The 13,396-nt window shown below is 38.9% G+C and overlaps 1 protein-coding gene across 1 annotated transcript in view; it reads right to left on the bottom strand.

Annotated features, from left to right (window-relative positions):
• Positions 1-8,333, bottom strand: part of LOC118796427 (teashirt homolog 1-like) — a 48,046-nt gene extending 39,713 nt beyond the window's left edge. The window contains exon 1 of the mRNA XM_036555285.1: positions 8,260-8,333. Coding sequence (XP_036411178.1) covers positions 8,260-8,333 — 74 coding nt within the window. The remainder of the gene's footprint in view (positions 1-8,259) is intronic.
• Between the last annotated feature and the right edge of the window lie 5,063 nt (positions 8,334-13,396).

Genomic DNA, 13,396 nt, shown 5'->3' with positions numbered 1-13,396 from the left:
TAGGCAAGCCAGAAAAAACGACTTTGGGAGAGCAGTCGCTCACTGATAGTTCTGCTCAGCCTGCTACTTTCAGCCAGGGGAACTTGGCTTCAACCAGTGGCGTCGTTAGGTCCGAATAGCCCCGAATATTTTAAGCCTAGCCCCAAATATTTTCGCCCTGAAAAACACAGACTGTGTAACAGCGGAACTTGACTTGCAGCGTCCGAAGGTGTGATAATATTTATTTATTATAAAGGTAAATATAACCTCCCCAACCTACCAATGCCAATCTCCCTTCAAAAAAAGACCCCAGGCAAACTAGACTTTGCCCCTGATTTTTTCAATAGCTAGAAACGCCCCCTGGCTTCAACTGTACTGAAATAAGGTAGGATTGAATATTCTTTTCATGTTTTCTAGTGCTAGGTTGGTCGAGGGATACTTATATTTGTTGGGGAGGCCTATTGTGTTAGCCTATTGTTTATGTCACTAATTAGTTTTGTTAGTTTTATAATAGCCAGCCTACAGGACAATATGTGCCTACTACTTTGCACTGCCTGTGTTAGATTCTGTTCTTCAGTAGAAACTGATTCTCAATTTCCAGTTGCATGTGTGTATTAGCAGAGGCTTCTCCAGAGCGTTGTATGGGTGACTTGACCTGGTGGTTGTTGCTTCAAGCACTCACTTGCTTTAAATCGGTAAACGTTGTTGGCTCGTTTTAAATCAAGCTCAGAGGGTTGCGATCATGCGATAGTGTGTGGATGGTACGCGTTTCCTGGGGTTTGTTGATCTGTTTGTGTGTGTGGGTTTTTTTTTTGGGGGGGCGGTAATGATGCACTTGTTAAACGATCGTTTAACAAATAGCTGTGCGCAGCGTGCATAATTTTTTGGGCTAAGTCACCGCCCCCTCTCTCAATTGGCCCCCGATTTGTTTTCCGCTGGCGCCAGCTTTGGTATCAAGATGGATGAAAGTGAAAATATGCAGTTTTTTTAAAATGAGAATAGTCAGTTAAGTTTAGAAATAATGACATGAAATGTGATTTATATAGCCTACAATTTCAGCCATTTAAATTATTAACATCAAAAAACCTGAATATGGAATATGGATATTTTCCTGCGGTATACCTGGGCAGCTCTTACGGCACACCAGTGTGCCACAGTACACAGTTTGGGAAACACTGCCTTTTATCAGAAGCACCCTCAGGTTAAACTGTGCCTGTCTTGCTAAGGGCAAGTGGCGATGAGGAGGTTGAGAGCAGCACCAGAGGTTGGTGGAAGATTGTTCCAGACCTAGGCCTTCCAGGGAACATATATCTACCAAGCAACCAGGGGCTGGGGCTGGTGCAGGCACATCTAATCAGTAGCTAATAACACCACAGTAGGAGTCATTCTCTTTCATAAATTAATGTGAATAATTAATTGCTAATACACTGATTATCGATTAGCATGCCACTGCTCATTTTGAGGCCGTAGCTAAGAACTAAAAAAGTGACATGGGTAAAGTTTTATTTCCTTCACACACAAACAGCTGGGCAGGCAGTAATTCTTAATTGACACCTGTCAAGATAATGGCTGCTGCAGGAGAATGTGCCACCCCTTCTCTTCATCTGTCAGCTCCTTCCATCACTTCCTTTGCTAATCTACCTACACTTTTGGAGATTTTGTTGGAAAAAAAACATGGGTTTAGTGAGCTCCGAATTTTATTTTTGTTATGCTTTCCTTTTACTTTCATTCTGTCTGATGAAGTGGAGGGGGAAATGCAGGGGAAACAGGCGGGGCGGTATGGAGGCCGAGGACACAAGTGGTGTGGAGGCCAAGGACACAGGTGGTATGGAGGCCAAGGATACAGATTATTCACAAACATAAAAGTGAACTGGCGGCCTATAAACCTCCCACAGCCTATTGACCATATGCAGCTGAATTTGAAGAAAAAAAAACTCCCAACATTGTTATTTTAGGTGCAGTAAATACATTCAGATAAAAACAATGAATATTTTCTTCATGAAAATAAAAATAAAAAACCTCATCTGCTATTCATACAGATGGGCTAACATGGGGAAACATGAGATGAAATGGTGAGCCCTTAATGCTGTATTTATTTTGCCACTCACCAGCAATGTTCCCTAGATGTTATTTTGTCATCTTATCATTCTGACTGGGTCACAATAAAATCATGAATATTCATAACCAAGGGTTTTTTCTTTTAAGAAATTGTTTTGCACATAAACACACAAATATTCTGCCAAAAAATAATGAAAAAATAAAACAATTCAACAGATTCCTAATTGTTGGTTTAATATTCCATATGCGTCTGATTATTCAATTTCAATAATAACTGCAACTACATTACAGATGATATAGCGCCTCTTATTGCAACTTGATGCAGAAACATGCATTTTACCTGTTCTTACAACCTACAAAGAAATCTCTTTTTAAAAGCTGAAACTAGCAAGCCTTGGTCTGACAGCACCCTAAACGATCCTTTGTTTCTCATTTTGAATATGGCCTTTTCCACTTCTTTTACCAATTCTAAGCCATCGAAGGATAGAAATTCTGCTCCTACACAGAGAACAAGAGCACTCTTCAGGAACAGAATGGTGCCAACACCAAAACTAAAATACAGTAGAATACTTTACCTATATACTATGACAATTTCACATTATGCACATTAACGAGGAAAATGTGTAGGCTTTCAATCAATTCAGAATGATCGGATCTAATTCAGGACATATCATCAAAAGACAGCAAAACAAACAGCCAAAAAACAGGAAAATACTTAAAAATATAAATAAATATTTTTAAATACACCTCCCAACATTTACAAAATCAAAATATGAAGAGGAATTACACATTCCTCTAGTAGAGGAGTCACACATATCTGTATTTTTGGCTGCATGATATGTATCCATACAAATTTTGTAAATATGCATTTTGTGTCTGTGTGTATTTTTAATAGTTAATAATCATTTAGTTCACAATTTGATCTTAAAACTGCTTTGGCAATACTGTAAATGTGTGTGGTCATGCCAATAAGGCTTCTTTGAAACTGAATTTTGAAATCTGAAAGAGAGTATCACAGCTCAGAGCTGGGCTTCATCTAAACTGTACCACTTCTATGAGACCAAAGCCTCATTGCAGACAGACAACTTTACCCCTGCAACACTGCATTTATTCCCCAATTTAACTAACCTAATACAAACATATTTATTTACATCCCTATCTCTCCATGTCAGCAGCCATCAGTCTTCATTTGTGTCTTTCATACAACAGCCTCTGATGCATAGACGTTGCACAGCATGTCTGTTCTTTGATTTCCTATAGGCAACTGGCACAATAGTTGAATAAATAAAGAATGAATAAATCAAACTATTAGTTTTATGTTTTAAGAGAAACCTGACTATTGACAAAACAGGTCAATGTCACCTGCTAATGAGACAGAGCCTCACGCCACATACCCCTCTGGGAGGGAGGGAGAGGGAGGGGGGCGGAGAGACAATCATACTGACAACTGGCACTTTATAATTCTGATATGACTTTTCACTGAGAAAAATCAAATAAATAATAATAATAAATAATAAATTATAAATCAACAGAAATTTTCATTATTAAGATAATTTGCAAACTTGCACTTGGTAAAAATAGTGGCAATGCTCATGCAATGAGCCTAACTATAGTTCTGGCCAGTGTGCCGGTGTAAGGACACCAGAAACATGCTGTAATACAGGCACAGACTGTGAAATCTGACATCAGCAAACAGGTCTGACATCACACAGTTTCAGAGATGAGTACTGCAAGTATCGCAAAGACTCAAAAATGACAAACTCCTTGGGCTTGAACAGCAGTGACACACACTGGAGTGCTATTGTGTCAGATTTATGTCAAAAGTTGCAAGCACAGAAAACATTTGCGTGAGTGCAGAAAAGATGCTTGCGAGTGTAGAAAACAAGTTCGCGCACAAAGCAGCCACCATGCTCAAGAGTGTTTCTTTTTGGCGAGCACTGGAGGGCATACACACTCGCATGGGTTAACTCTGTTCTCGAAGTTGAGTTCTGCTCGCGCAAATCGACCTGAGCTTTGACAATTTGGGGGCGGAAACCAAGGGAGGCACTAGCCCTCTTATGATTGGTCACATTCAACGCAATAACACCCACACAACCTCCTTGAACCTTGATTGACAGCTTCTGTTAACTGTATGACAGGCAGACAGTGTTGGGATCGTGATACTGATAGATGGCTTTGTCTAACAACCCAGCAATTTACTTACATTAATGTTACTTAACGCATGCAATAGGCTGAAAGATAGGGGAAGCATAGCTAACATTAATTAGCTAACGTTAACTATTTACATGTTCCAACCAAATTTCAGAGTAAGTAAATTGCTGGGTTGTTAGATAAGGCATCTATCAACATCACAACATAAATCTTAAGGTGTCGCTGCCATTGTTCCATCCACTGTGTCTTCAACTCTGAAATTGTTGTCAGGACTCAGTTGCTTGAAATTTCTCAGTTGCTTGAAATTTCAGACGTGGGCTGAAGACACACCCCTTCAGACTCTACCTCGACTGACACCTTTGCCATTTGACCTTGTAAATGTAAGATTGTTGGCTCATACTTGAAGCACTATCTCTTACGTTGTATTTGTATCATGTTTTTGCCTAGGTAGTAAAGCAGCACTTTGTTGTCCCAGTGACTGTACTATATGTAACCTCAGATCAGATGTTTTCTGATCAGAGAATGTTTTCTGCGCTCGTGACTTTTGACATAAATTTGACGCCACAGAGTGCTCATGCTTTGTAGTACCAGAGGTGTGTCTTGTAGGTTAAGTACTTTGCTCAAGGGTATGACATCAGTGCCCCAGTGGGGAATTGAACTAGGGACCAGTCACCACCACACCACACTGCTGTCCATAAACAACCATTACATTATTGTAATTTAGCAGTTGCTTTTATAAAGAGAGACTGGCTTAGGTCACACAGACTGAGGAACATAAACTGAAGTGGCCCAGCCAATCTACATTTCTCTTGGTAAGCCTCAGCATTCATCTCCACAGCACCAGAAGGACCCTGGCATTGCGTGTCCTGTTTTGGGGTACTGAAATGGAAGAGCAGCCTTCATGTGGCCTCTGTGACTGCGTGACACGAGAAGCCTGGATATCACTCAGCAGCATGATCACCAGCACTACCCTGAAACCTCAACCTCATCAGATCGTCCCTCCTGCCGAGTCAGCCATTTAGGGTAGTCTATCATAAATATGTTTCTGCAACTAAAGAAAAGAAACACTGAATATTCACATCCTTAATTGACAAATATCAATATATGCGTAATTATTGGTAATTAGCAACCTAAAATATAGGCCTATAAATATACATCAAATTTGAAAGCATTCAATGTTAAAAAAGAAGCAAACAAATAAACCTATAAAGCAAATCAAGTGTGAGAATCAAGATCCTGTTAGTAGCTACCAGGTGTAACAGGGGTCACAACTATAGAGCAAAAGCTGCTTTATTATTTAATAGAGAGATAAAAAGGAAACATACTATTGTAAAAATAATACTGTAAAAAAAATAAAAAGGAAGTAAGTGACAATGTAGCTAACTGTGTTCCCAGCACAGCTCTCTCCGGTGACCAAAGTCCATTTGTCACTTGCTCCAGTTGATTGAGTTAATACTGTACAATGGGCTATACAGATGATAATACCAACTTTATTACATCAAAGCAGCTGCAAATGACACCTTACTGAATTTGTTGTGTTAACGGTTAGGCCTGTCATGAATTCATCAGGTTTCAGATAATTAGGGGCCTTTAAATGAAGCCAGTGGAACAACTTCACCTTTTTCCCTGATAATTACAAATCATCTTCAACTACAAAAGTCTGATTTCACCAGTGACTTGCAAAGCCTAATTTGAATTACCAAAAATCTTCCAGTCAGCTCACCATGGGTATTCTGCTGCAAGTAAGACCATAGACTCATAAAGCCTAGCTGGCTTCCTCAGACAAGAGAGAAGCTCTATAATGTCACAGTCTGTGCACACGCTCAGCAGAAATAAAAGACTGCAGCACAGGCTTTGCTTATATTCTTCTGCACCAGCAGGCAAAATTAGAAAGCGCATCCAGCTGGAAATGAGGTAAAACTAATCACCCAAACTTGCCATGACACGTTTACATTACATTTTATATGATTGTAAATTAGCAGACGCTCTTGGCCAGAACAACTTACATAGGTTACAATTTTATCCATTTATACAGTTGGACATTTATGTGTATTACTCAAGGGTACAACAGCAGTTACGACCCCTGCTCCCTACAGCTACACTGCACCACTGCCCACTTATTTAAGACCAAAAACTGTTTTTGCAACATTGAATTGTTTAGATCTTAAGAATAAGAATTTTGTAAGAGTTTTGCTAAGATGCCAAATAGTGTGCATAGGTAATGGTGGAAAAACTGCCTTTCAACATTTAGTTGACCATGTTAGCCGGTGATGTACATGTCTGAATACAATCAAGCAATTGCATCAACATTGAAGGGGGTCCTCATACATGAGCAGCTAGGTAAGATTACCATGCACTAGGAAACTTATATAAACTTTGCTCTTTAAGAAGTAATGTATAAATGTTCAAAGTTGCTGTACTATAACCTTCTAACCTGCCCAACATTTTGGTTATTTTCTCTTTTTTACAGCAAATAGTTTATTATAATGCCATAAGTAAATGACAAAATGCATAGTCTATTCACCCCAGAGTATTTGAAATGATAAACCTGCAAAAGAGTTCAAAGTCGTATTTTCCTGGCCTGATGTTAGATCGGCTTATAACTCAAATTTCAAAATCTATTTAAAATTCTGTGAGTGTCTTTTGTTCAATCTGGTTATTATCTGGGACCTCCTCATTAGCACAGAAGTAGAAATCCCTGTCATTTTCATTTTTAAAGGAAAAAAATACATCATCAACATCAACATACAACATCAAAGTGCAACACACACCAAATCCCAACCATGTTTATCCAAACTTGCCGTGAAATCTGAAGAGTTATGGTTAACAAGGAACATTCAGGCTTAAACTGAGAAATATTTTGATATATTTCTTATATAAGTAGTAATATTTTTATAATGCTAACTACTTACACTTCCTTTCAAATGTAAATGTGAAATGCAACATTTGATTGGAAGCATCACTGAAAATCCCATTAGCAAAGGTGAACAAATTCATGTTTATATAATTCAATAAACGAAGTGTTTGGAATCAGTAAGTAGATGCAGATTATGTACACTGGCAGTGATGGCTAGAATGACACTGGGAGTAAATGGGGACTCTGAATAAAGCTGTGTTTTTTTGTGTGGGGAATGCTCCGGCCCCCACACCAGCCGCTGTTCCCAAGGCCTTGCCTGGATGCTTCCCCTGGGGAATGATGCCATAAACAGAGCCCTGCTTTCAAACTTTGTCTTTTTCTCTGCAGTAGCAGGAAATGTGGTCCTCTGTGCAGCCAAAGCCATGAAAGCTATGCATTTCCATTATGAGAGATTTACTCATGATAAATGGACCAAAGGTTGCCACATGACAGAACAATCATTTCAAGGATGGAAATTCTCTAGTAAAAAGCTCTTGCCAATTTTGTTTTCAGTTTCCACCTCCACATTCCACCTGTCTCTCACAGATTTGGTTCTCAGAACTAAATGTTGCTACATGGTTTGCTGTCTTGGCTTATTTTAAAACCTGACTTAAATATGAATATGAGGTTTTTACATGACATTTATTTTAAAATACCCTGAGATGCCTTTCATATACATCACTGATTCTCAATACTGCTCCTTGGGGGCTCCCTGCTCTGCACGTTTTCCATCTTTCGCTGCTCTACCTACCCGACTGAACTCATCAGTGGCACTTTTGATTAGCTGAGCACACCTGATTTAATCAAGAGCATGTTAATCACACTAATCAGGTGTGTCTGGAGCAAGGATATAGATACAGATAGAAGATATGCAGGACAGTGGGCCTCCAGGAGTAGGATTGAGAAACACTGATATACACTCACCTACATCACTTCACTGGCTAGCAATAAACGAGAATCACTACAGCTAATTATAGACATTTGTTTTTTTTTTTTTTTTATCTAGTTTTTAGCTATATAAAATAAAATGTCATCTACCTGGTTTTGAATATTAAATACGACTAATGCTAAACTTTTCCTGTTCAGTACAGAGCTTCCCAGTTTCCTGCCAGACGAAAATCCTAAAACACCGTATTTTAATTCATTAGGACCATCATTTTCTAAATTGGGCTCACCTGCGGATCGCCTCGGCGCTGTCTGCTTCCTCCTCGGCATGCTGCTCTTCATCACTTTTCACGGGACTTTTCATGCAGGAATCGAGTTAGAGCGATCAAAACAACCGAAAACAATAAAAACAGGAAAACGATAAGATAAAAAGCCTCAGTGTTTCTTTGAATATATTTTAGTCGATGTATTTTGATTCCGTTGGATGACTTTACAGAAGGTGTTACTTAAGCCCTTCAGTCGACTCGTCTGAAGTTCTCAATCTGTCCCTTAACAAATACGCTAAAAGAAACCATGAAAAGTATAAGGAATATCACTAGCTAAATCATATCATGTTGACAAAGAATGGATGTTCCCTCCACATCAGTTCAATGGCAGAAAAATAAAGCAGCGGACTTCAGTCACTCCCCCTCCCTCCATCGGAAGGGATCACTCTTACTTTGCAGCGAACGTCTTTCGGGAAAGAAATGGATGAAGAATAGTAATGAAAAATAAATAAACTTCCAAGAAAAGGAAAACCTTTTACAATTGTGTTTCCGCCTCAGTGCTTCTCTTTTGTTCAAAATCGCAAAAAAAAAATCATACAAAATAGACAGGCGTTAGGAGGTTAATGTCAGACAGATCAAACAGCCTCGGCGTCAGTGAATACTTTTTGTCCTCCCTTAGGCGAGCGCTCACATTCTGTCCATACTCACAAACATTAGCTTCACCCCGCATCCGCGTCCAACTGAAAGACACAAACAAAACGCACACATACACTCCGGCGCACAGATGGACGTGAACTAATTACTCGGTTTTGAACTCGACGGAATGGAGCTGGATCTCGTCTCTCCGGTGAAACAATGTAACACACATTCAGAGTGCTGAAGCATTTCAGACCGTCTCAACTGATTGACAGACACATCGAGTTGCCTTTGCCTGCTATACTTTTACTCCACCCCTTGCTACAAGCGTCACTCTCACACTAAAACCCACCTGTCAATCTTTTTAATTGTTTTGTTTTTCCCTTGTAACTGAAAGACATGAGAAATGAAGACTTAGGTTAATATAACACTGAAGTGGGCACATATCGGATGTAGCAGGCTTATGAGGCGTTAATTGGCCTGAATTAATGTATTTTACCTGCAATTACGTTATGTCCACTGCCTTATCATTGTTTAATATTGTAATTAGCATGCTATCGTTAGTCGGCGCATTATCATGATCAAAACCAATAAATTAATATAATGATTTGAGGTTTGAGATGCTTGCATTGTACCTCAAAATAAGACACTAGTTCAAAAGCTGAGTCTGAGTAGAGCTAACTTCATTTAACCGGGTACGTGTCCGTAGGCATTTAAATTACATTTTGTTATTCCTAAACAGGCACTCAATGAAATCAGCTAGAAGGCGAACTACTGTGTAGTTCTCTTAAGGTCTTACTGCTATCGGTGTTTCACTTACTTTATCGGCACGCCACTCTTTGAAATGTGCGGCCAAAGTCGGTTCATTCACAATTGCATGGCGATTGGTTTCGAGGAACCCCATATCGCATATGCGTTTGTTTTGCTTGTAGCCGTTCATTGTTCTGTGGTAAGCTTTGTTGGCTGTGTAGATGCGTACTTTGATTAACAAAGGGAATTTGAGGTATATTTAATATTTCCTGAAAATCGTCATTCCCTGCATTATGTGGATTCCATGAGAGGCAGTGCTGGAAACTACAGATTGATTCGTTACACCTTACGAGGAAGTGAACACTTCTCACGGGAAGGGGAGGGATTCCGAATGCGATCCTACTGTGGTCGTGGTAACGTTTTGAATCTTGGACATTACTTATTCATCAGCTGCAATCATCCACATATTTAATTATAGGTTTATACCACCGATACAATTATTATGATGATTCTGTGTCTGAACAGTACGTATCAATTTAAAATGCGGGTTTAAAACCATTATGGTAACAGAATGGCTATATGCAACCAATGCAGTGCCCATTAAGTTTAGACTTAAATTTTCTGTTGCCATGACTACTTATCCGTGAGCGAGAGGATGTTTGTGGCGCACGGCGTGGGATGAGGAGTAGTATAATACGCGCACTCTTGGAAGGCGTTTAGTTTCAGCTCCACGTTGCTCCGTAACTGATTTTTCGTATTCTGCCCACTAAACGGAATTTAAAAACTCCACCGGTACACTCGATGTAAAAGTTGTTCGTGGGAAGGCTTAGCCAAATTTTAGGAACGCTGTTTCCTGCCAAACGGTTCCAGTCCCGATATCTGGCGATGGGGACTTTTTCATCTGAAATCGATGAGTTCTGATAATTGAAGTATGCGGATGTAAGAGTCTCATGCCTTTTCTAATCAACGGAATAGGTTTACATGTGCTGTATTTATCCGAAGACTACACTGAGAAGATGTTTCCCATTCTATCACTCGCACTGAAATAAATCCTTACTTCTTTCGGCGTAACGCATCCCTGAGTTACTGTCTGTTGCAATGAAACCGATCATTTATGCACAATGACTGTTTGAGGGAGCTAATAATGAGGACGTATTTCCAAGATCCGCCCTAACATCTGTCTGTTTATCCATGCCCGCGTCTATCTCGATCCGCCTGTCTCCACTGATGTTTCCTTACGTCATTATCCTGCCATCAGAACCTCACGAGGAAGCGAAACTGGCGCGAAGATCCGGAGAAAATGGTTCAGTACTGCATTTGGACAGCCGCGCACCCCGGGCTTTGTAACCTTAAATGTACAGCCATGTCTGTTAAAGCGAATTCAGTTTGCATGTGTGTGTGTACTTCTTTTTATTTATTTATTTTTTGTTTTATTATTATTATTTATTATTATTATTATTATTAATGTTTGACAGCTTCGCTTTGCTGGGTTTCACTTCAACGATCGATATATTAATATTCATTTATTTTATTCAATAATTTTACTTTTATGTAATTATGCCCATATCATTTTATTACGGAAGATATTTGTATGCCTCAGTTAGTTAGGAAATATTAAACCATTTAGCTAATTTCAGACAACAATCCTCACGTAATTGGATACAGATATTTTTTGTCAGATCAGTCTGGTCATTTATCTGTCTGTATCAGGAGACCAGAGAAGACGTACCCAACGCCATTGTTTTCATATATTCCAAAGTGATAACATATTGTATTTAGTTGTCAGTACCTGAATTGTGTTGGTTATGATGATGGTTGCTATTATGCTTATAGTTGCCGTGTTTACTGTGATATTGAAAATTGTGCAATTATTCAACAGGGCCCATTACGATACTCCTCTGTTCTTCAATGCATTAAATAATCAATTAGAAATCACTATAACAATTCCAGTATGGACAGTGAATCCCGTTCATTTAATACTTACATAGATTTGGTCGTTATATTACTGCAAGTGCAATGATAGTCTCATGCGGTGCCGTTGCTTCTTCTTTTATAAGTCAAACTCAGTAAATAAAGGGCTGTTTTTGTCTGTTTAATACAATTAACACTACTTTACATGTCAGCTCAGTTTGAACACGCATAGAAGCTCATCGGGCTATGACGAATATATCAAGCTCCATATAAAGGTGTTGATGCATTTTAATAGCCCCAAAGCAGTGGCGGCGGGTGGGCTGGAAACAGGGGAAGCCTGAATACTACCTTTAAATCTATCATTACTTTCAGTCTGTTCCCCTTTATCCTCCTTGATTGCTACAACGTGAGATTGTTTAATTAACAAGGATGGCATTTATCGATTTAAATTACTTTAAATGCTCATGACACGTCACAGCTTTTGTGACGGTTGTTTTAAACGTAATTGTCCATTGCACTCAACCGAACCTAAAAGTTTATTCTCAGTAATTTAAATCGATTTAACTAAATTTAGCAACATTAATTTTAACATAAATTTTGTAACACAAGAAAGCTACAATGTGAAACATTTAAGAGGAAGTTTTGGGATTACTTGCCACTTAATTATTCAAATTGCCATCCTTGTTGATTAAACAATCTCATACTGTAGCTTTCGCAATAGCACACAACTTTCAGACAATCTGCGGTGTTCCGCGAGCATAATCATTTATTCTAATTACACTACTGATGTCGATTATTCTGTGAATTATTTGTTTTATTGTTAATCAAGGAGGATAAAGGGGAATAGGTTGAAAGTAATGATAGATTTAAAGGTAGTGTTCAGGCTTCCCCTGTTTCCAGCTCACCCACCGCGACTGCTCGCAGGCCGTGTTAAACGCATCTTAAAATGTTAAACATGCACGCGTGTGCTTTTTTTTTTTTTTAAGTGCGATTACGCTAAAAAAGAACAACAGACTTATTGGTTTTCTCTCACGTGTTGTAACCTTTCATGCATCACTTATATTGAGTTGCAGTTTGAAAGCAGAACTTTTGAAACCGTCTCTGCATTAAGGGCTTCGGTCAAATAGTTGAGTGTCGCATACAGAAATGAATTCATTTTTCTTTGACTGGTGCCCTAGAAGAGGGAGATCCCTTGTTGACGTTATGTGTAAGATTTTTTTTCAGTAGCTGCAGAAAAAAGCACAATAATGTTGCTTAAAGATTTGCGAACTATATGAAAAGTTGTTGGGATTGCTTAATGCACATAGAAATTACGATGCATAGAATTATTTCTTATCCATCTACGTTCATGTTAGTGTAGCGATGTTGTTAAAATATCTGAAAATGTCATTTCCGTTTGTGAGAGAACCGAGTGTAGTTTCCAAAATTGTCAGTACGAATTCAGAATACTACGTTTTGTTAAGAGTAGGAGCGCAACCTCATACTGCACTACAACGTGTGTATTTACCGGAAACAGTTAGTTTCTGATAACTGATAGTTTCTTCTAGTGTCACTGTATAGCATATTGAATTGGAGGATAATATTTTATTTTCTGTAGTTTGGTCATGTTTTAAGGAAAAAAGTGCACATTTCGTATAGTTCGTGTGTGGCTTACTGGCGCATTCCCAAACAGACTTGCCAGGCGAGTGCCAGTAAAATGTCGGTCAATATAGGAAAAAAAAATCTCTATGTGTTATGAAGTGTTTTAATGAAGCGCCGCATCTCGTGATGTTCATAATGAAAACAGTTAAATTAATTTAAAACAAATCCGGTGCATCTAAAAAAGTGTGAGAGAATGGCAGTTTCTGGCAATGTTTTCTCGTGG

Source organism: Megalops cyprinoides, chromosome 21 (assembly GCF_013368585.1).
Source record: "Megalops cyprinoides isolate fMegCyp1 chromosome 21, fMegCyp1.pri, whole genome shotgun sequence".
Lineage (NCBI taxonomy): Eukaryota > Metazoa > Chordata > Actinopteri > Elopiformes > Megalopidae > Megalops > Megalops cyprinoides.
This window is presented reverse-complemented; position numbering and strand designations above follow the sequence as displayed.